General features: G+C 48.3%; 2 protein-coding genes across 2 annotated transcripts in view; both read right to left on the bottom strand.

Annotated features, from left to right (window-relative positions):
* The window catches only part of CREBRF (CREB3 regulatory factor), a 60,474-nt gene extending 57,566 nt beyond the window's left edge, over positions 1 to 2,908 (bottom strand). The window contains exon 1 of the mRNA XM_066273295.1: positions 2,791 to 2,908. The gene's annotated coding sequence lies outside the window, so the exon portion shown is untranslated. The remainder of the gene's footprint in view (positions 1 to 2,790) is intronic.
* Positions 2,908 to 27,888, bottom strand: ATP6V0E1 (ATPase H+ transporting V0 subunit e1). Its single transcript, XM_066273298.1, has 4 exons — positions 27,693 to 27,888; positions 23,158 to 23,205; positions 10,444 to 10,573; positions 2,908 to 3,389 (listed from the first exon to the last, which is right to left on the bottom strand). The coding sequence occupies exons 1-3, from the start codon at positions 27,794 to 27,796 to the stop codon at positions 10,480 to 10,482; spliced, it is 246 nt and encodes an 81-aa protein (XP_066129395.1). The 5' UTR covers positions 27,797 to 27,888; the 3' UTR covers positions 2,908 to 3,389; positions 10,444 to 10,479.

Below are 27,888 nucleotides of genomic sequence, written 5' to 3'. Positions count from 1 at the left end.
TGCAGTCAACACACTCACAGGAACCAGATCGGGCCAGGCGGCAAGCAGGCTTGAGTGTTTCAAAAAGCACACTAATCCGCCTGACCAGGCGGTGGCGCAGTGGATAGAGCATCAGACTGGGATGCAGAGGACCCAGGTTCGAGACCCTGAGGTCGCCAGCTTGAACGCGGGCTCATCTGGTTTGAGCAAAAGCTCACCAGCTTGGACCCAAGGTCGCTGGCTCGAGCAAGGGGTTACTTGGTCTGCTGAAGACCCGCGGTCAAGGCACATATGAGAAAGCAATCAATGAACAACTAAGGTGTTGCAACGCGCAATGAAAAACTGATTGATGCTTCTCATCTCTGTCTGTCCCTGTCTATCCCTCTCTCTGACTCACTCTCCGTCTCTATAAAAAATAAATAAATTAAAAAAAAAACAAACAACCAAAAAACAGCCTGATCAGACTGTGGCACAGTGGATAGAGCATCAGACTGGGATGCGGGACTGGGATGAGGAAGGACCCAGGTTCGAGACCCCAATATTGCCAGCTTGAGCGCGGGCTCATCTGGCTTGAGCAAAAAGCTCACCAGCCTAGACCCAAGGTCACTGGCTTGAGCAAGGAGTTACTCAGTCTGCTGAAGGCCCACGGTCACAGCACATATGAGAAAGCAATCAAAAAACAACTAAGGTGTCACAACGAAAAATTGATGATTGATGCTTCTCATCTCTCTCCGTTCCTGTCTGTCCCTATCTATCCCTCTCTGTCCTGTAAAAAATAAATTAAAAAAAGCACCCTAGCCCTGGCCAGTTGGCTCAGCGGTAGAGCGTCGGCCTGGCGTGCGGGGGACCCGGGTTCGATTCCCGGCCAGGGCACATAGGAGAAGCGCCCATTTGCTTCTCCAATCCCCCCCCCCCCTCCTTCCTCTCTGTCTCTCTCTTCCCCTACCGCAGCCAAGGCTCCATTGGAGCAAAGATGGCCCGGGCGCTGGGGATGACTCCTTGGCCTCTGCCCCAGGCGCTAGAGTGGCTCTGGTCGTGAAAGAGCGACGCCCCGGAGGGGCAGAGCATCGCCCCCTGGTGGGCCAAACGTCCCCTCTGGTGGGTGTGCTGGGTAGATCCCGGCCGGGCGCATGCGGGAGTCTGTCTGACTGTCTCTCCCTGTTTCCAGCTTCAGAAAAAAAAAAAAAAATTAAAAAAAAAAAAAAAAAAGGGCACCCTAATCCCACTTACTCCCCGGTGTCTAATGCAGAGCACATGAGAGGGAGAAAAATGGACCAGTCCAAAGGGACAGAATGAGGCAGGACTTGAGTTCAGATCAGCCATCAACTATAATGCCATTAAACTGTGAATGTGCCTAATCGTGATCACGAAGGAGAAGAGCCCCTAGGCAGTCCCCCAAGCTGCTGAAAGCCGGCCACACCCATGGTGTGCCCAGCCAAACCTGGGGGTTCCTAGCAGCTACCGCCACAGGCTGAACTCCAGACAGACAACAGCAACACTCCCGGGAAGTGCCACACCAGGAGGCTCAGCTCCAAACCACGACTAGAAAGGTGTCAGACTGATCCCCAGCCACAGTGGACCGCAGGGCCGGGCTTGAGAATCCAGGTACCTGGTGATTCTGCAGTCACACTGCCCCCCGCCGTCAGGGCTCAAACACTCCGGCATCCTATGGAACCACAGTGTCCACCAGCCCTGCTTTCTTAGATGACAGATACTGATGGGAGACAGCTTGGTCATCCACGAGGCAGAATTCTCCCCTCCTACCCAAGAACCAGAGTTGGCTCCTGCCAACGCAATCCTGAGCAAAGCAGGGTGGCAAGTGAAAAGTGCTTCATGGGAGAAGAGGGTTAGAAATGGGCCTGCTCCCCATCTGCGGCCAACCCGCTGCCCTAAACTGGGCGAGTGCGTCTCCCCGGCTGGGCTCAGACCCGTCTGCGGCCGACCCGCTGCCCTTAACTGGGCGACTGAGTCTCCCCGACTGGGCTCGGACAAGTCTGCGGCCAAGCCAACCCGCTGCCCTAAACTGGGCGAGTGCGTCTCCCCGGCTGGGCTCAGACCCGTCTGCGGCCGACCTGCTGCCCTTAACTGGGTGACTGAGTCTCCCCGACTGGGCTCGGACCCTCATCTCTAAAACAACAGGGTTAGCATGACTCCCTCTGCCCCTCGAGCGTCAAATCTCACTGGTTTATGGATGCCATGAAATGAGCTAAAATAAAAGGGCTCCTTGGTTGGGAATGTCAAGTATGGGATTGCCTAATGCTCATGAAAACCTCATGTTCAAAATGAAAGTAAAGAATGGAAAGAAAGAAATGAAAGCAGGAGAGTCACTTCAACCTGAAACTCTTGGTCACAATAGCAAAGCCATGAGTTCAGACAGCTGGGGAGGAACAGCAAAGTACGAACTGCAAAACAGGAAATCCGTTCTTGGCTGGCTGTCAGAAAGCCATGAGCTGGTGAAAATTTAGATCCATTTCAACTCTTAATTTCTTTAAACGAATAAAGCCTCCCAAATGTGAATTACTAAGATGCTGCTCTCAAGAATTAACCGCCACTGCCCCAGACTTTTTAATCAGTCTGGTACAATGAACCACTGCCTCCAACCTGTTCACCACCGGAACCACTTTTTATGGACAAAAGTCAAACATGGCCTTATGTTACAGTTCTATGTAGACTGTCCTTCCTCTCCAAATAGCGTAAGAGCTCTTGAACTTGCAAAGACCCCAATTTCCACATCTTCGATTCCTCTAGCACCTTGGCTGGAGTAGGCACTTAAATGTTTACTGAATGATTAAGAAGAAGAAAAGTACTTACCAGTTTCTTCAGGAACCTCAAACTCCATGGCCAGTTTTATACATCCAACCTGAGTTTGAATTGCAACGAGAGATAGGAAAGCTTATAAAAATGAGCTGAACAAACACAAACACCAGATTTCCATAGAAAGCAGGAAATTAATTTATTCCAAAAGATGGCAGAAGAAAGAAATTCATCCTGAATAGACTTTGGTGTCATTCCACTGGGTCGGATCTCTCCTCGAACATGCTGTCCTACGGCTGCTGCACTGGAGTCTTATTGTCTTGTGACAGCTTTTAATCACTTCACTGATTCCATGTCACGGCAGGCAGGAGCCCTCTTCACATCCACAGGTCCCAGGAGAGAGAGCCGCGTGTCTCAGAACAGCTCCTCCGTCTCAGAAGAGTGCGGCAGCATTCTAGGGCACCAGCCGAGTTTACATTAAGGAGGCACATAATTCAAAGTGTAAAAAAGGCAACAAGAAAAAATACTGCATTGTAGAATAAGACATTCAAATGTGGTGTGAATGTTTAAGGCAGCTGATGGTCAAAACAGGCGAGTCAGGGAAGGCGGTCTGGATTTGGAGACGATTTTGCATCTAGAGGAATTGTCTTCATGACCTGCAAAACAAAGCCAGCGGTTCCAGTAACTGGTCCTCACACCATCCTCAGGGGGCCAAAGGATTAATTAACAGCAAGGTGGTCAACCAGGCCAATCACTTAAAATATGTAGGTGTTCAATAAACTCTAGTGAAAAAGGGGCTCAATGAACGTGCAAACTTGGGTAGGTTTTGCAGGGCCGTGACAGAGGTCCTGTTACCAAGGGCATTGCTAACCTGAGGCTCACAAGCAGTCTGTGTCAGAGAAAGAGGAAGAGCGAAGTGACCGAGATCGATCGTACTGGAGTCTAGTGAGTTTGCTTCAGTTTCAGGAACCTGTGTTTGCCGGCCCCTCTCACGAGGCAGCAGCATCCCCACGGGCCCCGCAAGCTTTCCTGTCACGTTCCCAAAAGGCACGTTCCTTGTCCTCGGTACTCGAAGTTGTTCCTAGTTTGCTCCCCATTCTTGCCACCGTAAGTGTAGATGACAAATGTGAGTTTTCCTTTTCTAGAAATTTCAAGCCACACCACTTCTGCAAAGCTAGTAAACATTTACAACAGGCATCCTCACACATCAGACTGCTAAAAGTGGTCGCATAAACTCCTTTATGTAAAACTCGTTCTGTAACATCTGTGTAAATAAAGCCACAGATGCTGCTCCTTAAATAAAAAACAATACAGAGAAAATGTCTTTCAGAGGCAATTTCCGGACAAGGCTTGAGTTGGCGGGTAAGAGAACATGTTATTAGGACACACAGTGTGCCAGAATGTTGAGGGTTAATGCAGGTGGAAGGGGCTTGTTAAATTCAGCTGAGACATGGTTTGTGGCAGGCAGGTCTGATGAGACCGAAAGTCAAACATCACTGAGGGAGATCTGATGGGCCTTAGTGGTTTTCCAAGTCAGTGGGCAGAACCAGGGAAATCCGCAGTGTGGTAAAAGCTTCCCCAGGCCTGGGCTCCAGGGGCCCTGAAGTGGCCCAGAGACTGGTGCCAGCTGGGGCAGTCCAGCCGCCCCAGTGGTGGAAGCACCACTCTGCCAGGGGCCCTCTAAGGCAGCACCATGCAAACAAGGTCCATTCACCTCCAGCTCTAATCAGAGGACCACGCTTCCAATGCACTGGGACACACCACAGCAGGCGCAGAGGGCAGTCAGGCACCAGGGCCAGTGGTTTCCTGCAGCCCCTGCTCCACAGACCCCTTCCTCTAATCTACTGATCGCGTCTCTCTTCCTCCTTTGGCCAGAGGACAGCTCCTCGCACAGACCTCAGTTCCAGGCCGACTAGGAATTTTTCTTGAATAATGAATAGTGAATACAGATGTTTGTGTGGTAATTTCCTATAAAGAACATAGTTGTTAGTCTTCCTGATCATTTAGGCCTTTCTGGACAAGTAAATAATCATGAAATAAAAAAAGCAGGTCTTCATTTTTGAAAGACCACATAGAAACCAGGGATCATTTTCACTCCAGCTCAGGGATACCGGTTTAAGATAAACATGAGCGAGCGTTATGTTAAATGGCAGAGACTTGCAGTTTGATTTTGGAGTGAATTAAAGCAGTACATATTCTAATCATCCTTCTATTTAGATGGGGTGGGGGAGGGGAACTCAGCAATGAATCCATGTTCTCTGTTTGTAAAATTAGGGCTCACAAAGGCTATTTTCAGATAAAACTGAGAACAAAGACAACATAAAAACAGGAAGGCCAGAACCAGGAAACCTGTTCAGGGAGGGATGCATAAATATATTTTTTGTTCAAAAATAGATGCCATTTTTATCTTGATTTTTTTCATTTCAAATAAACTCACGAAACAATTCCTTGTCTATTGTTATGTGTAAGGCATGTACTTTAGGATATGAACTATAAGAGATATTTTTAAGCAAACCAAGGGTGTATGTATCTAACAAGTAAAGGCCAGACACTAAATGAGTGGCTGGAACTGAGGGGCTCAGTGCGCTGAGGGAGGGAAGAAATCACTGGGACACCAAGTGGCCTGGCAGCGCAGGGCCCTGCAGGTGGGCACCCCAGAGGACCGGCAGGAGGATCAGGCAGGGGAGACGGGAGAGGCTCAGTGGGCTGCGGGAGGGAAGAAATCACTGGGACACCAAGCGGCCTGGCAGCGCAGGGCCCTGCAGGTGGGCACCCCAGAGGACCGGCAGGAGGATCAGGCAGGGAGACTGGGGAGGCTCAGAGTGAAATAAGAGCAGAGAATGTTTGCAAAATAGTGTTTACGACTCGCTTTCTAAATTCATGAATGTGGTAGGCAGTGAGAGGCAGGAGAAGCTAAGGAAAGCTAATTAGGCCAAGAACATGGAAACAGTGGGGCTGGAACCAATGGCCACGAGGCAAGCAGGAAAAGGCCACAAGGAGGTTGGAGGGCGGTCCGGGAAGACCTCGGCTGCCAAGTTAACATCACCCACAGATTAGTCATTCTTATCTTTTGTGGCTTAGGGACCTTTAGTGACCCTGATAAGAAGCTGTGCTTACAAAAGGTTGCATAGCATTTCAAGGGGGCTGGACCGGCTGAACTCAGAGACCTTAGGTAAAAAACGTCTGCTGTCGCCCTGGAGACCGACGCAGGATTCTGGGGCAAGCAGTGGGCTGTTTTGGAAAGTGGTCCATCCAGCAGGTAGCAGGGTGCTGTTTCATAGCTGCACTGACTGTAGAGACGGGGAGGCCTGGAGAGGAGCCACCGCAGGAACTCTGAGCTCTGGTCACTGTGGTCAGAAATTAGGGTGTCAGAAGGAGGAACAGAGACACTACCGAGATCAACTGGAGATGAGGAAGAGGAGAAAGAAGTGACTGACAGGTTCTGACCCGAAGTGACAGGGAGAACTATGACATCGGGAACTGGAATGGAGACACGACTCGGTCTGAAGCGGCAGCAGACTCTCCAGGCAGAGATCAGGGTAAGAGCCACGCACTGAAACCACAGCTTACACTATTGAGCTTGTCACTAGTGGGCTCCACTCCCACCTCCACCAGGTCAGAACCCCTTCTGAGCCTCACGTGAAATCCGCACTCAGTGCTATGCACCTCATAAACACGCAGTTAGTTTTAGAATGAATAGAAAAACAGCTCCCCTAGGGCGGAGGCCTAATTCCCCGTACCCTCTATCCCTCTCCTGTCCAGACTTTGTAACACAACAGAATGTCTGCCCTTTAGGGCTGTGGCAACCAGGTAAGCTCATCTAACGTTACAATGACAAGGCAAAGCAACCAACTTACAGGACACTGGGTCTAAAGCCAAATCCACTCCAAGGAATCTAAATACTGGTGTGACACGCCCAAGGCTATAGAAAAATGGGACAAAAACAGCAACCTTGATGTGACACTTCCATAGCAAGAGGAACTCGCCTGGCAGAGCAAAGTCGGAGTGAGCACTGTTCTGAGAAGCACCGGGCTAGTCTTCCAGCCGATGAACACAGAGTGCTAGTACTCAGCCTACCATCAGTACAGGGAAGAAAATCATGGCAAGGAAAGTGACTAAAGTGGCCAAAGACTGACTTAGGTGTTTACGCTGTTCAGATCAAGTCAATTTCATATGTGCACAATTTTTCTAAAGCTTTCAAGACCATTCCTCATTTTCCTCTTGCTGAGTGCCATGTCCAGGTTACGTCTCCTCTTTTTCAAACCTAGGCTCTTAAATCACATACAAGAGGCCTGACCTGTGATGGCGCAGTGGATAGAGCGTCAACCTGGAACACTGAGGTTGCCGGTTCAAATCCCTGGGCTTGCCTAGGTCAAGGCACAAAGGGGAGTTGATGTTTCCTGCTCCTCCCCCCTTCTCTCTCTCTCTCCTCTCTTTCTAGAAATGAATAAATAAAATATAAAAAAAAAAAAATCACATACAAGATCAAACACTTTTCTCTACCAGATGAAAACAGGCCTAAATCTGGGTTTTGCACTCCTTTGTCATTCCACAACTGTATAAAAATTCAAAGTTCAAAAGGGAATTTAGCCTGACCAGGTGGTGGTACAGTGGATAGAGTGTTGACCTGGGACTCCGAGGACTCAGGTTCAAAACCCTGAGGTTACTGGAGGAGAGTGGGCTCATCCAGCTTGATCAAAGACATGACTCCATGATCGCTGACTTGAGCCCAAATATCGCTGGCTTGAGCAAAGGGTCACTGGCTCAGCTGGAGCCCCCCAGTCAAGGCACATATGAGAAAGCAATCAATGAACAACTAAGGTGTCACAACTATGAGTTGATGCTTCTCATCTCTCTCCCTTCCTGTCTGTCTGTCTGTCTCTCTCTATCGCTTAAAAAAAGGGGGGGGGGGAGAATTTAGCCTAATCTTTTGAGTTTACCAGCAAGCAAAGTGAAGTTCTGTCTTAAAGAGCTCTGCTTGCTCCAACGCTGCGCAGGCGTTAGCTCTCCTGATGTGGTAACTCCAAAGGCCTAGAGTGGTACTGCCGTAACCACTACCTCAAATGCAGCATAAACGTGACATGGGGTTCATAATTAGGGTTCGCCCGGCTGTGCCCTCCTACTTCCTGGAAGTTTGCTTTTATTAAAGGAGCAATCTTTAAGACAAGGGTTTCGAGCAGCAGCCCAGGTGGTGCTGTGGACGCGAGTGCACATGTTAGGAATTCGCCAGTGAGGTTAGATAAATAGCTATGAGGCAACGGGCATCCTGCTGTACTGGTGGTGGGAATGCAAAAACAAACCCTGCAGAGGGGAAGGTGGCAACAGCGAGAAAAAGTGCTTTACCTTTAACCCAGAGACTTCATTTTCAGGGAATCTAACCCAAAGAGCACTAGCAAAAACATAAACTATTACATGCACAGGATGGCATGGTGGCTTTATTAGTAATAGCAAAGGACTAGAAACAATCTGAAAGGACACCCAGCGGTGCTCTTTGGGTGTAATCTCGACTTCAGATAGCTATACACTGACGAGAAGCGCTGGGCAGTGTCCAGTGCAAACACAAGGTATAGGACAGTACATATAATATATCTTTTCTATGACAGCTGTGTGTGCGCGGGGAGGATACAGACACACACACACACGTTATCCTAGGCAAAATCGAACACCAGGAGGATAGACTTCTCTGAATATATCTTGTTTATAATTTTGACTTTGGAAATATGTTTTACATTTTAAAAATAGGCCCTGGCCGTTGGCTCAGTGGTAGAGCGTTGGCCTGGCATGCAGGAGTCCCAGGTTCAATCACCGGCCAGGGCACACAGGAGAAGTGCCCATCTGCTTCTCCACCCCTCCCCCTCTCCTTCTTCTCTGTCTCTCTCTTCCCCTCCCGCAGCCAAGGCTCCACTGGAGCAAAGTTGGCCCAGGCGCTGGGGATGGCTCTGTGGCCTCTGCCTCAGGTGCTAGAATGGCTCTGGTTGCAACAGAGCACCCAGATGGGCAGAGCATCGCCCCCTGGTGGGCGTGCCAGGTGGATCCAGGTCTGGCACATGCAGGAGTCTGATTGCCTCCCCATTTCCAACTTCAGAAAAATACTAAAAAAAAAAAAAAAAAAAAAGCAGCAAATAAAAAGATTACTATGAATTAAACAAAAATAAAACTTAAGTTATATGTGCCATGGGATAACAAAAGTAAATAAATAAGTTACCATCTTTAGGAACCAAGATTTTCAGCATATGTGAATGATATTCAAGTATATAACCAAAGAAGAAAAACACCTATGATTTTAAATTTGAATTAGAAATACTAGTATGAACTCATGATTCTTTTTCATCTTAAAAGCACACACTTCCTGGCCCAGTCCGCTGTAAACACTTAGAAGTTACAACACCAAGCAGAAATGGCGTGCCTAGCAATCAGACGGTGGTTTTAAATTAAATACCCTATTCCCACTGAAAGGACAGGGCCAGCGGGGCCTGAGGACTGACGAGTGAACCAGGATCCCTTCAGTGGGAAATTCAGAGAGCCATTGGAGGACCAGCTGATTCCAAGCCTGGGCCAGGAAACTGAAGGGTCAGGGACATCTTGATATTGCCAGAAAGTAAAGAAACTATCAAAGACTGATACCAAAAGGACATAGAAGCCAGTCTATACAGGCTCCTATTAGCCAAAGAAAGAACAATTAAACATAAAAAGGATAATAGATGTAATTGATTATAATTAAAAAGAAAAGAAAGCCTCATTAGATACTGCAGAAGAAACCTGAGCACCAACAACTTACTCTGAAAATTAAATAAAAAAAAAAAGATTTAAATATGTATTCTGCTTTTCCTATATAATCTATATTTCAAGGTTATTAAACAACCCTAGTCGATGAGGGAAAGGTCATATTCATAGAAAGAGTTCAAATGAAGTGGTCATGCTAGAACTCAGAAAAATCACTATTTTGCAACTTCTACAGAAACACTTAATTCAGGCGAATATCATCAATGGACAAAACCACTGGATAAAAGGCTGATGGAGAGCTTTGCAACTGGAGGACCAGGCATCGTTACCTGAGCCCACTGATCACCGCATCACTGAAGGCAGGCGAGCCAGGCGCCGTGGGTCTCCTGCCGGGCAACAGAGGTTCACAGAGAGGCGCCCCGCCCTGAGGCTGCACCAGAATTCAGCCCAGCATTTAGCACTGTCTTCCTTTTGTCAAAATGATGGGGACAGAGGAACAGACTAAACCACTGGTTGTCTGACTCTCTGCCAACGACTAAATCTTTCCACTCTGATCCTCAGAACCAAATAAAAGCTGCAATTTTAAGACCGGTTTTCAGAAAGCACCTGTCTCTATCTAGAGCATTCAGACATGCTCTTAATTTCTAATCTGCCAGCCACTTCTTGAAGCTGCTGAGTCTTGTAATACAACCATCACCGTCACTTTCCTGAGCTATGTCCAAAAGACTGAATGCAGAATTAACCCCGTACATCAAACTGGATTTGAAATGGCAAGGTAATAGAATTTACAAGACTCTTATGGATAAATCCTTCGCTTAAAGCAAATGATCTAAGTCCCATATTTACTCCTGCTCTTCAGATCATGCTGCGCGCAGCAGCCTGCCCTTGCCAAGTGTTAAAGTGGTCACCAAATTCTCAGAAAAAGTCACGGCAAACTCTAGCTGAGTGGCGGACAACACCGATGGGAAAGGTCAAGGGCACAGTCACCTTGATGGCTGAGCTCTGAACAGCGGGTCTTCTTCCTCAAGGCCAGTGATGCTTGAGATACCAGATGGTTTCATTTTTCAGCTGGGGTCCAAAGAGAGGGTTGAGCTGGGCCAGAATTGCAATCAGCCAACTGAAAGAACGGGGAGGGATGACAACAAAAGTGGTGAAATCATGTGGGAACAGGACCATTTTCAATTAAGATTAAAAAAAGAGCTTCAGTAAAAAAAACTTAAGCCTATTCTGTCCAGAACAACCTTCAACACAAGTTCGTAACACACTGTGCTAACAGGAGCCCGGCTTATAGCTTATCACAAACGACTCACAGGACACACCTTGCCTTCGGTTCGACACATACTACAAAGCAGTGAAGCTTCACAATACACTCTCCTCATCTTTCTTCATTTTCTTAATTATAATATCTCAGATTTTCTGAATTCATATCTCTTTACCTCTGAGTGTTTTTACCTAATCTCAATGCATCATCATCACAGCTCCCAAGCTTAGGAATATGAGTGTTACTCCATCCACTCTCCAAATGCTAACACCCACAACCCATGACACACCCACTCTTACTGGGATAGCGAGGTTACATTTCAGCCCACCACCTCCCAACCAGACTCTAATACCTGAGCACCCCTTCCCTAACCACCATCACCACTAAAATAGGGGCCTTGGGAAAGCGAACCACACGGGCATTAAACTCCCCCTGTGCACCCCCAAATCCAAGTGACAAGATAGTCCTCTGTATTATGGACTAATTATGCAGGAAGTACAATAGTGTTACATATAACCTTTGGGTGAGAAATGAAAAATAGCACTGAAATTGTCTTTAACATTTTCTTATACTGCTCACAAATGGTTTTATATCTGACATAGCAATTAATATACCCAAGGAAGTCTGAGAACCACTGAACTAGAACCAAAGCTAGAACAATTTTAGGGCTCTGAATTCCCTTATAAGAGGGGAAGTAGCCAGACTCAACCAGGCCATTATCTGGTTGGATCTCTATTCTTTCGTTTGCTGTCATTTTTAGAACTCTTCCAATCAAAGAAATAAAAAAGCAGATTGCGATCACCGATGAGCAGCACCGCACCAGAAGCCTGCACCTGCAGACGCAGTGCCCCCCCACACACAAAAGGTGGTTTTGTGGCAGGTAACATGACACCTGAGGGAATCAGGCCAAAAAAGATACCTCACGCTGACTCACTTGATAAACCAAAAGTTAATTCAGACGAGATTCTCTGATCTGTCCTTAGAACTAGAGTATTAAACACAAACAAAATACCAAGACATGTAGTTGGCTTGAACATCCATCTGACAGTGTCATAAAAGAAAGGGAGGACGCACAAGCAGGCACTGGAAAGATCTGTGGCTGCAGCGCACACTCACGGTGCAGAGCTGAGAGTCATGGAAAATTCCACACAGACCCAGGACTTCCCCAATCCCAGCAGGCAAGAGAAGCTGACTTCGAAAACAGGCGTCAGAGCTTTCGTAAGAGACTGAAGCAACCAGCTATACTCAGACATCTAAATAAAACCTAGGTTAGAACTTCGACTAGACCGTCTCCTTTCTTCACCAAAAACATAGTACAGAGTGAAACACCAGCTCCCAGCACTTTGTATGGGGCTGCAGGGCAGTGGTTCTCAATGCTGGCACACACTAGGATGACCCAGGGAGCTTTTTAAAAACCCTGATGCTCTACTTCACATGTAATCTTTCTTTTAATTCTTTGGTAATAAAGCTATGGAAACTGAGGCAGGGAGAGGCTAAAGGATCTGCCTGTGGTCACAACAATAATTAAGAGCAGCAGCTCCTGAAGCAGAAACCCAGCCAAGGCATCAGGACAGCGAAATCTAACTCGATCTGGGGGTTAAAGAAATAAAGAATCCATCTGTTGATTATTGATTAAATCCATGACAAGTCTTTGGTACCTGAGGTAAAGAATATTAGAGGCAAGAACAAAGTCCACTTTGTTTGCTCAGATTAGTACTGAGAAACTCTTTTGAATGTAATATTCTATTTTTAATGCTTCGATTCAAGCAAAACATCTACTTAAAAGCACTAAGTAACCACAGTTCAAGAAAGTTCCTTGGGAAACAGCCCAGGCTGTTCATCTGAAATTTCATGGAGGAACTATCCCCCTCTGACCAGCTAAGCTCTGTGCCTGTCCTTCCGACTCCCGCCTGACTTGCAGTTTCCCTTTAAAGCAGAGATACACGGTGGAGAACTGGGAGGGGGAAAATTCCAGCCTGAATTGATGGAAGTGGGTGGATGAAGAGGTCATGTTCCAATGAATCTATTACTTCATGTGTTTAAGGAGAGAGAACAAAACGTACCCTCAAATCTGCCCAAACTGTTCCACATGTCCCTGTACATGAAGTCCAGGCTAATAACCAACCATCTGAGATTACTGAAACGGCTGGGTGGCTATGGGGCAGCGACGTCTATCTGCAGAGCTGAAATCCACGTTCCTCATTCTAAAGACAAAGAAACCAAGTCCAGGGGACACAATACCTCCGAGGGAATCAGTGCCAGGCCCGCTAGATCAGGCTGAAACAAATCTCCTGATACACCCCACAGTTATCACCAACGCCCTGCCCCACGTCAGACTCCGGGGATGTAAAAAGGAATGAGAAGAGCCTGGCCCATGGTGGCGCAGTGGATAAAGCGTCGACCTGGAACACTGAGGTCGCCGGTTCAAAACCCTGGGCTTGCCTCATCAAGGCACGTATGCTTCCTGCTCCTCCCCCCTTCTCTCTCTCTCTCTCTCTCTCTCTCTCTGTCTCGTTTTCCTGTCTCTAAAATGAATAAATAAAATCTTAAAAAAAAAAAGGCAAAAAGGAATCCAAAGAGGAGCCAACCCTCACGAAGCCCCCGAGGTGTAACAGGCAGCCCAGGGCGGCAGGGGACTGAGCCTCGGCAGACACAGAGCTTTCACTCCACACTCACTCCCCAGCCACGTGTCATGAGCTCAGCGTTGGTTATTAGAACCCTCAGCATAAGGTCGGTCCTCCCCCCCAGAAAACACTACACGCAGCTCTCTCACATCGCACTTTGTTCTTTTGTTTCACATTCAGATAGGAGAGCCGGGAATGGGGCGGTTACTGCCCGCTGACGCACGTATCAAGCAGATAAGTGCCCAGCTTCCCTGCTGGAGCAGAGAAGCCTGGCAAGGACTCCTCTTCCGATCCACTGTCCCTCCAGCGAGGGCCATGACCGGAGTGACCTCAATCAGTGGATGCCTTAAGAGACAGCAGAGATGCAGAAGAGCGACTTGCCCTATCTCCACTAAGGTGACCTCTGTCATCGGCCCTCATCCCAACCCAATGACTCCAATTCTTCCAAGGGCAGCATATTATTAGATGCTATTTGAAAATATGGGGTTTAGCACAACTCTAAGCCTCAGTTTCTCTTTTTTTTGTAAAATGAAGATAATAATTTATGCCCCAAAATGTTAATAAAGAGAGAATATAGGAAAGTGCTCTGTGGAGGACATCTAATAAATACTGGTTATTCCTTCTCTTTCTCGTGAGCCAGCTAAAATGTATCCAAGCACAGAATGAAACATCACCTGTGCACTTGACAAAGGAGTCTCTCATGTAGCACTGAGGCATCCTGGTCTCCCCCTCTCTCCTGCCCCCACCCCTACCTGGCAGGTAGAATCTAGGATGTCCCCCAAGATCCCCAACCCCTGGCATACACACTCTGTCTGAACCCAAGACAGTGAATACAATGATGGTCACCCTGTGATCAGTTTACAGCATACAGCTGGCTTTAGGAGGAAGTCCTCCTGAGTGGACCTGACCTAACTCGGTGAGCTCCTAAAAGGGACTGGCTCTCCCTGACAAAAGGCATTTGGAGTGTGTGTGTCACTTATGAGTTTACTGCTGACTAGCTCGAAGCAGGCCCTTTAGTGTGTGCTCTGTGATAAACAAACGAATCCCTTTTTCTGTCCTTAAAGAGCACGGTGCTGCGCTGTCTCAGTAGAGGGAGCTGAAGGGACTCTGCGGGCAGGCCGGGGGTCTGCGGGTAGGGACTCTGCGGGCAGGCCGGGGGGTCTGCGGGTAGGGACTCTGCAGGCAGGCTGGGGGTCTGCGGGTAGGGACTCTGCGGGCAGGCCGGGGGTCTGCGGGTAGGGACTCTGCGGGCAGGCTGGGGGTCTGCGGGTAGGGACTCTGCGGGCAGGCCGGGGGGTCTGCGGGTAGGGACTCTGCGGGCAGGCCGGGGGTCTGCGGGTAGGGACTCTGCGGGCAGGCCGGGGGTCTGTGGGGTAGGGACTCTGCGGGCAGGCTGGGGGTCTGCGGGTAGGGACTCTGCGGGCAGGCCGGGGGGTCTGCGGGTAGGGACTCTGCGGGCAGGCCGGGGGTCTGCGGGTAGGGACTCTGCGGGCAGGCCGGGGGTCTGTGGGGTAGGGACTCTGCGGGCAGGCCGGGGGGTCTGCGGGTAGGGACTCTGCGGGCAGGCCGGGGGGTCTGCGGGTAGGGACTCTGCGGGCAGGCCGGGGGGTCTGCGGGTAGGGACTCTGCGGGCAGGCCGGGGGTCTGCGGGTAGGGACTCTGCGGGCAGGCCGGGGGTCTGCGGGTAGGGACTCTGCGGGCAGGCCGGGGGGTCTGCGGGTAGGGACTCTGCGGGCAGGCCGGGGGTCTGCGGGTAGGGACTCTGCGGGCAGGCCGGGGGTCTGCGGGTAGGGACTCTGCGGGCAGGCCGGGGGGTCTGCGGGTAGGGACTCTGCGGGCAGGCCGGGGGGTCTGCGGGTAGGGACTCTGCGGGCAGGCCGGGGGTCTGCGGGTAGGGACTCTGCGGGCAGGCCGGGGGTCTGTGGGGTAGGGACTCTGCGGGCAGGCCGGGGGGTCTGCGGGTAGGGACTCTGCGGGCAGGCCGGGGGGTCTGCGGGTAGGGACTCTGCGGGCAGGCCGGGGGTCTGCGGGTAGGGACTCTGCGGGCAGGCCGGGGGTCTGTGGGGTAGGGACTCTGCGGGCAGGCCGGGGGGTCTGCGGGTAGGGACTCTGCGGGCAGGCCGGGGGGTCTGCGGGTAGGGACTCTGCGGGCAGGCCGGGGGTCTGCGGGTAGGGACTCTGCGGGCAGGCCGGGGGTCTGCGGGTAGGGACTCTGCGGGCAGGCCGGGGGGTCTGCGGGTAGGGACTCTGCGGGCAGGCCGGGGGGTCTGCGGGTAGGGACTCTGCGGGCAGGCCGGGGGGTCTGCGGGTAGGGACTCTGCGGGCAGGCCGGGGGGTCTGCGGGTAGGGACTCTGCGGGCAGGCCGGGGGGTCTGCGGGTAAGGACTCTGCGGGCAGGCCGGGGGGTCTGCGGGTAGGGACTCTGCGGGCAGGCCGGGGGGTCTGCGGGGTAGGGACTCTGCGGGCAGGCCGGGGGGTCTGCGGGTAGGGACTCTGAGGGCAGGCCGGGGGGTCTGCGGGTAGGGACTCTGCGGGCAGGCCGGGGGGTCTGCGGGTAGGGACTCTGCGGGCAGGCCGGGGGGTCTGCGGGTAGGGACTCTGCGGGCAGGCCGGGGGTCTGCGGGTAGGGACTCTGCAGGCAGGCCAGGGGTCTGCAGGGTGGGTGTGAGGACATTCAGCAAAGGCTGCGCAGGCTCGGGCCCTGAACATGGCTGCCCTTTGATCTCATAGCCTCTGCCTGGAACTAACCTTCCTGCAGCCCTTTCGACACCAAGACTCGAGTCGCTGCGTGGCCCACGTGCTCTGAAGTCTCCTGCACTGGCACAGGGACTCCGCCACACCGCCATGCCACTGGCTACCGGATCTCCTGCCTGTGCCCAGAGGTGGTCTACTGCTTGCCCAGCAACACCCAACCCACAGGCTTCTGTTCTCAGGGGCTGAACCACAGCTTCTCCAGTGGGCTCTGAATCCTTTTCAAGTGTCTTTGCTTGGGCCTCCCTCAACCCCAGAGTATCATACACAGTTACCTTATATCTTACTTTCTTTGACTAAATAAATGATAATAATTGTTATACTCCCCCTGTCTAACCTATTGTGTGGTTTTTATCTCCTTATTAGACTGGGACTGCTATAGGATGAGAAGGACTTTACATAAAGGAAACTCTCTGTTGCTGGCTTTGAAGGTGGCACGGCTGCACAGCAAGAAATGTAGGTGGCATCTAGGAACTGAGAAGGGGCCCCAACCAACAGCAGCAAGGTTATAGGACCTCAGTCCTACAACCACAAGAAACTCAATTCTACCATAGCCATGGAAGCTTGGAAGAGAAAGTCATATATATAAAATTACAGGGAAAATGAACAGCTGGCAGCCAACTGTATCTAAATACACATGGAAACAAGGCACAGCATGAGTGAGAGGCAGCAAAGAGCAGACACAGACATGTAAGGGCTTCAGATACTGGAATTATCGGACCCGGATTATAAATAAACTATATCTTAAGAAAAGAGATTTAGGCCTGGCCTGTGGTGGCGTAGTGGATAAAGCGTCGACCTAGAACGCCTGGTCAAGGCACATGTGGGAGTTGATGCTTCCTGCTCCTCCCCCCCTCTTTCTCTCTCTCTCGTTCTCTCTCTCTCCTCTCTAAAATGAATAAATAGTATCTTTTAAAAAAAGAAAAGATTTTAAAAAAGAAAGATAAGCTTAAAATATGTTTAGGGAGAAGAAATAAGGAAGGAAGACGGGGGGGGGGGGTGAGAGGGAAACAAAGCTGTGAAAGAAGCAAAGGAACTTCTGTAGAAATGAAAAATAAAATACCTGAAAATAGAAACATCAATAGGGAAAGTTCTGGTTCCGATAATAGCAGAGCAGCTTGTATCAGACTCATCTTGTTTTTATTTTTATTTTAAAATTTTTTTAATTTATTTATTCATTTTTAGAGAGGAGAGGGAGAGACAGAGAGAGAGAGAGAGAGAGAGAGAGAGAGAGGAGAGACAGAGAGAGAAGAGGGGGAGGAGCTGGAAGCATCAACTCCCATATGTGCCTTGACCAGGCAAGCCCAGGGTTTCGAACCGGCGACCTCAGCATTTCCAGGTCGACGCTTTATACACTGCGCCACCACAGGTCAGGCCTCATCTTGTTTTTAGACTCATGTTATAGACAGTAGTAATAAACTCTGAACAAAACACGGAAACCAACTTTTTTTTTTTTTTTTTTTTTACAGAGGCAGAGATAGACAGGGACAGATAGACAGGAACGGAGAGAGATGAGAAGAATCAATCATCAGTTTCTCATTGCGCGTTGCGACTTCTTAGTTGTTCATTGATTGCTTTCTCATATGTGCCTTGACCGCGGGCCTTCAGCAGACCAAGTAATCCCCTGTTGGAGCCAGCGACCTTGGGTCCAAGCTGGTGAGCTCTCTGCTCAAGCCAGATGAGCCCACCACGCTCAAGCTGGTGACCTCGGGGTCTCGAACCTGGGTCCTTCCGCATCCCAGTCCAACGCTCTATCCACTGCGCCACCACCTGGTCAGGCTGGAAACCAACTATTTGATGGTAGTAGAGATTGGGAATCTCAGGAAATAAATTAAAACTATAAAAAAAAGAACCCAATGAAAATTTTAGTACTAAAAAGTATAACATACAAAGTGAAAAAAAAATCTTTGGATGGGCTTACTACCATATTGGTGATGACAGAAGAAAGATCAACAGAACCTGAAGAAAGATCAACAGAAACTATCCAATCTGAAGAAATAAGAAAAACAAAAGTCTAACATACATATAATTGGAGTCTCAGGAGAAAAAGAATGTAACAGAAAAAAAAATAGAAGAAATAGAAGCTGTAACCTTCTCAAATTTTGTGGAAAATATTAACTTAAAGATCCAAATAGTTCAGTAAACCCTAACCAGAATAAATTCAAAGAAAACCACATATACATCATAATCAAACTGCTGAAAACCAAAGATAAAAAGAAAATCTTGTAACATCTAGAGAAAAAAGAATGCAAAAAGAAAAAGAATTACTCAAGGAAATTAATAAGAGAAAATAAAATAAATAGAGATATACCATGTTCATGAGCAGAAGACTCAGTATTGTTAAAATGCCAGTTTTCTCCATATGGATGTATATTCAACACCATCCCAGTTGAAACCTCAACAGGATTGCCCTGGCAGGTTGGCTCAGTGGTAGAGCATCGGCCTGGTGTGTGGAAGTCCGGTTCGATTCCCAACCAGGGCACACATGAGAAGCACCCATCTGCTTCTCCACCCTTCCCCCTCTCCTTCCTCTCTATCTCTCTCTTCCCTTCCCGCAGCCCTGCAGCCAAGGCTCCATTGGAGCAAAGTTGGCCCGGGAACTAAGGATGGCTCCATGGCCTTTGCCTCAGGCACTAGACTAGCTCCAATTGCAGTGGAGCATTGCCCCAGATGGGTCAAGCACCACCCCCTGGTGGGCATGCTGGGTGGCTCCTGATCAAGGGCATGTGGGAGTCTGTCTGCCTCCTCCACCTCCCACTTCTTACTGGGGGGGGGGGCCTCAACAGGATCTTTTCATAGAAACTGCTACATTGATTCTAAAATTTATATAGCTATTTTAGAAGTAAAATAACCCTGAAGAAAAAACACAGTGAACTGAGACTTCCTGATTTCAATACAAAGCTACAACCAAGAGAGTATTATCATAAGACAGAACAAATAGATCAACGAACAGAAGAGATACTCAGTCTGGAAACAGACTCATACATATATGATCAAGTCATTTTGAACAATGATGCCAAAACAATGTAACGGAGAAAAGGAAGTCTTTAATCGACGGTGCAGGAATCAATGGTGCAGCAATCAATAGTACAGTGGTACTGGGAAACCAAACAAACAGAGCCTGACCCCACCAGTCTAGTGCCAATGGCCCTGGGAAGCGGCATGCCTAACTGACAAAGCCCCCTATTACCTTGCTGCTATGAAAAGCCTCAGGTCCAAGTTCTGGCCTAATACAGGAACTTTAAGAACTAAGCTTAACAGAGCTCATATTTTCGTTTACCTCAGAAAATAATTTTTCCCAGACTTCCCAGGACCATCTACTATGATCCAGTCCCCCCACACACACATTGCTCTGCTCATCTCACCACTGGACCCAACATCCCGCCCTCTCCTTTCCCCCAACCCTTCCCACTGAGTTCTCTGTAACTGGCTCAAACAGCCACCACTCACTCACACACCTCCTCCATTCTCCCCCTCCTAGTGCCTCCAGCTCCCCTGAACTCTGGCTCCCTGGAAGCTCTCTCAAGCAGAAAGGGCTTACACCAGATAACACACACTTTGGCGATGGGAGTACTAACTTCGCTGCGCCCTGTGCTGCCTCCAGACAGTTCTGTCGCACTCCTCTGGGGGACTGACTTTCCCTTTGGGGTGCTTGCCTGCTGATTTTACTACCCTCTGATTCCTTCATGCGTTCTGGTCACTCTCTTAATTCAAGAGAAGTTTCAAGGGTGGCCTTTCTGGCCCTTCCTCCTTGGCACAGCTATCTGCTGGCATTGCTCAGCTCTGGCCCTGTCCTCTCCTCTTCCGTCCCGCAGCAGGACTGACATCTGGGGCTGAACAGTTTTCTGCTGAGAGGAGAGGGCTGTCCTGTCCTCTGTGGGACCTACCGGATACCAGTAACAGCCCCAGTAGACAACCACTGCCTTAGGAAACTGGAGACGGTCTCATGGCCTCAAACATCTCTCCTTATATTTAGTTTCCCATCTGACACCTTAGAAGTTTCACCGGCAGGTCAGTCTTAGCCTGTCCCTATCTGAATTTTTGTTTTGACATTGACTTTCCCCTGCTGAACTATTAACACAAACTGGTCATACTGGCAGAGATCCTGGCTTATTCAGAGCTCAAACACGTCATGCCCCACAGCATCTAACCTTCAACTAGAACAAACTGGTAAGGGGAAAAACTGCGACAAACAGAAGGCCATTTAATAGTCCGTGAATGTATTTCAAAACAAGACTTCATTTAGGAGATCCAGTTTCTTTGGGTGTGTCTGCCTTCGAAAGAGGTATTTTCAAGAAAATATACTTACTAGCCTCAGACAGTGAAGTTTTCTTTGACTTTCTAATTTATTACAGAATCCCACCCCTTTGTGGAATGAGGCAAGGAAAATACTGAGGATTTGAATTCCACCATACATTTCTAGCAGATAACTTACTAAGTAAAATACATAATCAAGTTTAAAGGAAAAGAAAAATCAATTTCAAAAAGTCTATGCCATCCCGTTCATTCCCCCATAAAATAACCTCCAGAGCATTTCATGTCAGAACTCTGCGCTAATTTCTGAACACACTAATGAGAGCACCAATCCACTGTCAACAGCTGCTGTGGCCACACTGGAACAAGGGAAGAAAGAGAGGTAAGGCTTGCAGAGAGTTCTCAGTCAAGTCAAAGTCTAAAAGTGGTATCATTTCCAACCAAGTCCAGTTATTCATTTTACACCTGAAAATGAAAATAAGAGGTATGAGACTGACTGGAAAATTTTTGGTGGTGTTCTAAGGAGAGTATAATGAAAATTAAATTTCAAAGATGGAGAATGAGAAAGTCAGGAAATGTTTTTGTCCCATCTTGGTTTAACCTGAAGTTATTCCTCTGTGCAATCATTTTTTTTTTTCTTTCTTTTTTAAGACCCTACCACCAACCTTCCTGCTCAAGGGGCAGAGATCTTCAGAGAAATACAAAGGCCTTCTCCACGGCAGAGCCACTCCTTGGCTCCTGGTCTGGTCAAGAGCTCCCTTGTTGGGAGTCCTGTAGGACAGTGGTCCCCAACCTTTTTTGGGCCACGGACTGGTTTAATGTCAGAAAATGTTTTCACGGACTGGCCTTTAGGGTGGGACAAATAAATGTATCACGTGACCAAGACAAGCGTCAAGAGTGAGTTTTAGATGGATGTAACAGGGAATCTCGTCATTTTTTAAAAATAAAACATCATTCAGACTTAAATATAAATAAAATGGAAATAATGTAAGTTATTTATTCTTTTTCTGCGGACCGGTACCAGTCCGCGGCCCGGGGGTTGGGGACCACTGCTGTAGGAGACACAGCAGGACTATGAATCGGTCCACAATCACCCCTACTAAAGTGACGAATTCCCAGTGACGCCCCGACTTCCTCTCCTTTATTCATCCGAGCTGAACGCAGCTGGTATAAGAAGGAACACTCACTCGTTCCCACTTGCTAGCAGGCACACTTCCATTCTGGAGGCTCAGCTATCATCCCCAAAAGCCTCTTTACCTCTCTCACCAAAAAAAAAGGCTAAACCAGCCAACTGTAGAATCTCATCTTCTAAGCTCTGGTGCGGAGGCAGGCAAACACCACCACTGGTTAGCAACACCAGCAGAGCGTGCTGATTCACTTTAAACACTTAAAAGTTGCTCTTGAACAAGTGACTAAACGACTTGTCACAGAATCAAAATCCAAACTAATAACTGTGGGGGGTCGATTCCAATCTATACCAGGAGCTGAAATTGGCTCATCCCCGTGTTTTTTAAAAAAAATCTTGGTGAAGCCCTGGCCAGACACAGCTCGGCTGGTTGGAGCATCATCCTGAAGCGCAGAAGTTGCCTGTTCAATCCCGGTTCAGGGCACATGCAGGAACAGATTGCATTTCCTGTCTGTCTGTCTCTCCCACCCCCGGTTCCTCTCTTGCTAAAATCAATAAATTTAAAAAAATGTTTTTAAATCTTAGTGAAAAGCCTGAAGATAGGAGAAATTCAGATTCCGAGTCACAGACAGCATGACTTTGCACCACCGAGTTAGATCAGCTGCTTCCCGTTCACGTGTGCACTGAACAATGGTTTGGCCAACACCAATCCTCTCTTTATAAGGAAGTTCCGGGAAGCTTGAAAGCTCTCTTAAGAAAAGACAATCTCTGGCTCAAAAGCCTGAACAGAAATCCCTAGAAGGATGCATGTTATGGTATATGAAATAGGTCTTAGTTTAAAAAATAAAAAAAGAAGAATCCAACGGCCTTTGCATACTCTGAAGTGGCTATTTCCTCCACGAGCTGACTAAAGCTGGGTTTTCCCAGGGTGTGACTGGTCCACTACTGTCCATGAAAAGGGAGGAAGCAGACGAGAACTGGAAACATCGTTCAAACACTTCAGCTGCAGCCCCCCCACTTCTGACACTCATGAGGATAAAGAACAGGACTCCAAAAATTCATGTTGAGAACTACCACATAGATCCTAAAATAGCTTGCATTCAACGGTTTATAGAAGCAATATCATCTATTCAAATGGACGCTAATTATTACACTTTTAAACTTTAAAAAAAGTTTAATTTGAAAAATTGTTCTTACTCTACTTGATTACAATTCTAGCTCAACTTCCATTTTCCAGATGAACAGAAGTCATAATAAAGAATGGCTTCATTGGCTTCATAGTGAGACACTTAAGTGAAATAAGGAGGCTTAAATACTTCACAACACTGAAATACAAAGCACCGCAATGACAATTTCTGGCTAATTATAAGCTTTACACTTGGGCCAAATAAACTGTGCTTGTGTTGACAGAGGGAGAGAGCATTTGTACAGTTCTTATGCAAATATACTTATATTTAATTATGTAATTAATTACATAATTGTAAAAATTATGTAAATACTGCACATAGGAAAAGTGTGCTATTTTCACTGTTCAGACTAGACGTTCCACGAGGGACAAGCTTTGATGAAACAAAGCTGTCAAGTTTCACAACAATCACATTCCACTCATTTCATTTTCCACCACACACATTATAAACGCCGAGATTGGTTTAGGACAAAACTACTAACAAGAGAAACGTACTTACAAGAGATAGCAGCAAACTGAACAGGTCACCAACATGGTGATGATAACTCTAAAATAAATAAATAAATAAACATTAGATAACTTGCAAACTATGCTGACGATGCAGGAAGGTTCAAGTCCCCTCCCCAAGTCCTAAACCACCAGGGACCATGTGCCCAGAAAGCATATCGGAACGTGTTCCAGCACCCAGACTGCTGGGCACGTCGGGGTGCGTTTGGCAGAGGTTTAAGTAAATAATTACACACTTATTTGTACTTAAAGGGACAAGTATTTATGCCACAGCTTAGATGTCTAACACAAACCCCATCAGAAACCGAACACACAGGCTGCAGTGACAATTCGTTTTGACATCCAAGTCACTACCCCATTTGGTAGTATTCTCTACCAAAGAAATGACACAGTTTTTCTGGATCCAGGTCCCAGCAAATGTCAACATTTCTAAAACCAGATTTCCGCTCACCTCTTCCCACTTCTCATCCCAAAGGATCCGCCCCCAGTCTCCTGCTCCCCAGGGCAGCTTGGCCACCCCACCTACCATCCCACCCGTGCTCAAATCTCTCATAGGTCGGCTCATGCCACCCCTGCATCCTCAGAGTCACCAAATGCTGTGGGTTAGTCCTTCGAGCATCTCTCCCTGGGTGGATTACTTCCTTTCCGTCTTCACCTTTAGCACCAGAATGTATCAGGTTTGCCTGGCTAACGGCTAGCAGAGTCAAAATGTTCTCTCCCTCTCATTCTATCCACAGTGATCGCCCTGGGTTCATCTTTCTAAAACGTTCCTTTCATCACATCATTGTGCAGCTTAACAAACCTTTCAATGCCCCCACCATGCACAGGAGTAGTGTCCAAAGAGCAGTCTCCAGCCTGACCTGTGGTGGCGCAGTGGATAAAGCGTCGACCTGGAAATGCTGAGGTCGCCGGTTCGAAACCCTGGGCTTGCCTGGTCAAGGCACATATGGGAGTTGATGCTTCCTGCTCCTCCCCCCATCTCTCTCTCTCTCTCTTTCTCTCTCTCCTTTCTAAAATGAATAAATAAAATAAAAGTAAAATAAAAAACAAAGAGCGGTCTCCACACCCCACACAGGAAGTAAGACTGTCTTCTAGGTGGAAAGCAAACATCGGAACTCCTACTTATCTGTTTAACTCATCCTTTAGAAGTTCTGTGCATGTGTGTGTTCTATGGTTAACATACTGGAACATGCATTCATTCATTCAACAGATTTTCATTTAGTGTCTAGTATATATCAGGCTCTGGGGAGACAGGAGTGAAGGAAACAGATGAAAACTCCTGCCCTGATAGTGGGGGACAGACAACAAACAAGAGGAACAATAAACAAACACGATCTATGTATGTATGAATGTATGTATGTATGTACGAACCTACCTACCTACCTACCTACCTACCTATCTACCTATCTGTATGCCAGACAGACAGAAGTGCAGATGGAGAAAAATAAAGCAGGAAAGAAGGATAAGGGTGTGCCAGGGTTACCTGAGATGAAAGTGCTACAAGATGTGTACAGCCACACACATGCACTTCGGCATTCAGAGATAAAGCAAATATAAATATGTAACAAGTACTGGGTCTATGTGATGGCTGGTAGATCGTACTACTTAGTCTTCCTACTTTTTTGTGTCTGAAAATGTTTTGCATGTTTTAAAAAAATGAGATGACAATTCATGGCACTCCAATCCCTGTGATCTCTTCCCAACCCCTCCCCCAACCGACTGCCAAGGGAGCCACTGTGAAAACCCAGAAGTTTTTAGGGACGTGTGGATTCCTAAAGAGCAGGGAGGGGAATCACACAAAACAGGACGGCAGGAAAGCCGACCCCTGCACACAATTGACTTCATCCTACCCCTGATCAGTCCTAGAAAAGAGTGAGAAGCAGCTTTAGGCTATGCATAGGTTCGGAAGTTTTTCCTTTCGCCTTTTTTTCCCTCCCTGTCCCCCCAGGTCCTGAAAACCTCCTCACCCAACTTTCTGCCTTCTGATGTGCAGGGGGTCTCCCAGGGAAAAGGATGTAACATCAAAGCCTTCCTTCCACCTTTAGGAAGGTGCTTTACGATCTCTTTAATGAAGATGTTTTAATCCTTCAAATGAAAAAGGCTCTCCTGCCTTAAAATTCACCACAGTCCTTAAAGCTATTCAGATTCTTTGAGTATTAAAAAAAAAAAATTATTTTGCCATCTATTCAGGAAGTAAAGGGAAACTAGTACTCATTGAGAATTAACATTTCCATTTTACAATGAGGAGAGGGGAATGTGGAAAAGTTAACTCAATTGTTCAAGGTCATAGGGATCATCCAGCTAGGGGCAGTGTTTCTCAAAGTGTAATCCAGTAACTCCTAGGAGGCACTGTGCTTCAGGTCCTGCTCAATCCTGCCAAGAGCAGGAAATACAAGCACTGTGTGGAGGCTGTGACCTAGACCTGGATAACATATCCCTAGCTGGTCCAACCTGAATCATAACAATAGGGCAGGAGACTAAGCAGCCCGGGCAGTACAGGAGACATGTCATTGTCCTGAGGACAGCAGGGGCATCGAGTCCCGGGGCCAGGCAGAGACTAAGCAGCCCGGGCAGTACAGGAGACATGTCATTGTCCTGAGGACAGCAGGGGCATCAAGTCCCGGGGCCAGGCAGAGACTAAGCAGCCCGGGCAGTACAGGAGACATGTCATTGTCCTGAGGACAGCAGGGGCATCGAGTCCCGGGGCCAGGCAGAGACTAAGCAGCCCGGGCAGTACAGGAGACATGTCATTGTCCTGAGGACAGCAGGGGCATCGAGTCCCGGGGCCAGGCAGAGACTAAGCAGCCCGGGCTCTACAGTAGACATGTCATTGTCCTGAGGATAGCAGGGGCATCAAGTCCCGGGGCCAAGCAGCGTGGGCCTGGAATGGGGGACTTTAAGAAAGGAATGGTCAGGTCTGACCTGTGGTGGCGCAGTGGATAAAGCATTGACCTGGAAATGCTGAGGTCGCCGGATCGAAACCCTGTGCTTGCCTGGTCAAGGCACCTATGGGAGTTGATGCTTTCAGCTCCTCCCCCTTCTCTCTCTCCTATCTATCCCTCTCTGTCTCTCTCTCCTCTCTAAAAATGAATAAATAAAAAAAAAAAAAAAAAAAGAAAGGAATGGTCAGTGCCACCGGCACATTGATAAATGCTTTTGAGTATGAGGGTTGGAAAGGCAGATGGTAGTGTAATGGAGTTGAGGACAGAAACACAACAAAGAAGTACTTTGTTGTTCTTGAACTCCAGCAGGAGAAACAAGTCTAAGAAATTACATTTGGTTAATAAGACTTGTTTTAACAACCCTTGAATTCTGCCATTCTATTTTATCTATTACAGTCTGGAAAGATGACCCCATATAACAGGTGTTTTATGGGAGGTAAGGGGGACCTAATATTACCAAATGATAGCACTTCACGTACCATTTTTCCTTCTTAAACAAACTATATTTTACTTTTAAACTAGTTGAAAGTGATAGGTCTAATGAAAGCTGATTTCAGATGGGAAACGGGGTTCAGGTCACAAAATATTAAGTAACAGTATTTTCTTTAATAAAAGCCAACAATTAGCCACTCAACAGATTTTTACTGAACGCCTATTCTGCATGCAAGGCCCATGAAGCCACTAATTAATTTCAGAGAATTAAAAAAAAAAAAATGGTGCATCTGACAAACTGTGACTTCAGTCTGAGATATACCCCACATGATCTTGCATTCCGGTCACTGAGAAAAAATGACTAAATGACAAAAGAGGAACTAGAAGGCAAAAAGAAAGAAAAGAAGGAAAGGAAAGGTGTGCTAAAGCTCCTTCGCAGACAAGGCCGCATTTCATACAACACAAGTTTACTTACAAAACGGATTAAGCGTTATTTAACCGGGGGGGGGGGGGGTGCCTTTTTTAACCAATCATTCTAGGAACTTGTTACATTCACACACCGCGGCGGGAGTGCCCTCCTTTTAAAGCTATGACGCAGGGGTTTCTAAACAACATCCCCTGCTCTTCGGTAATGATCTCGCTTTAGATCGGGCCGCAACTACACACTTCCTGGCGCCCACTAGATGCCAGGCCTGGGCTGGTCGCTGCACAGGCTTGCCCTGTGCAACTGCGACAACCGTGAGCCGCAGAGGGCAGTGCCTTTTCTTTATGTGATCCCTTCCCTACTTTAGGCAAAAGGGCCTGATTTGGGTGGAGAGCAGGGGTAAAGCCGGCTAAAGCCGAACCCCAACTTCTCGTCCGGTGGGTAGGAGCCCGTTTCCGACTTACACCCTCCCCACACACGACGATGAAGGGAGAAATTCCCCTAAAACTCCTTTCTAAGAAGGGTCCTCACGCTCCGGCCAGGAGTCACCGAAGCTGCCGCGACAATGAGATAGATCTGGGGCCGCACGGGGGTCGAGGCCACGCCGGCCAGGTTCCGGCGGTGCGGGGTCGTCCCCTCCCTTCCTCCTCCTCTCCCCTCCCCCTCCCCCTCCCGGCCCGGCCCGCCAGGCGCCGCGCGTCCCTCCCCAGGCGGGCCTGGCGCACTTACCCCCGGTTGGGACCCTTAGGGATGAACCAGGGCACCAGGAAGCCGACGATGCTCCAGAACACGCTCATCACAATCAGAGGCACCGTAAGGCCGTTGTACGCCATGGTGGCCCCGGGAGCTGCCCGCCCCTGGCCCCTCCGCCGCACTTTACTCCCACCCGGAAGTGTCAACACTGGGCCGCGTGACCGGCGCGCGC

Source organism: Saccopteryx bilineata, chromosome 4 (assembly GCF_036850765.1).
Source record: "Saccopteryx bilineata isolate mSacBil1 chromosome 4, mSacBil1_pri_phased_curated, whole genome shotgun sequence".
Lineage (NCBI taxonomy): Eukaryota > Metazoa > Chordata > Mammalia > Chiroptera > Emballonuridae > Saccopteryx > Saccopteryx bilineata.
This window is presented reverse-complemented; position numbering and strand designations above follow the sequence as displayed.

What these genes read in the sequence shown, in the direction of transcription:
- ATP6V0E1 (XM_066273298.1), bottom strand. Translation starts at nt 27,796, where the DNA reads ATGGCGTACAACGGCCTTACGGTGCCTCTGATTGTGATGAGCGTGTTC. An exon ending in CCTAAGGGTCCCAACCGGGG is followed by an intron (nt 23,206 to 27,692) that starts GTAAGTGCGCCA and finishes TATTTATTTTAG; the next exon opens with AGTTATCATCACCATGTTGG. An exon ending in TCAGTTTGCTGCTATCTCTT is followed by an intron (nt 10,574 to 23,157) that starts GTAAGTACGTTT and finishes CCGTTCTTTCAG; the next exon opens with TTGGCTGATTGCAATTCTGG.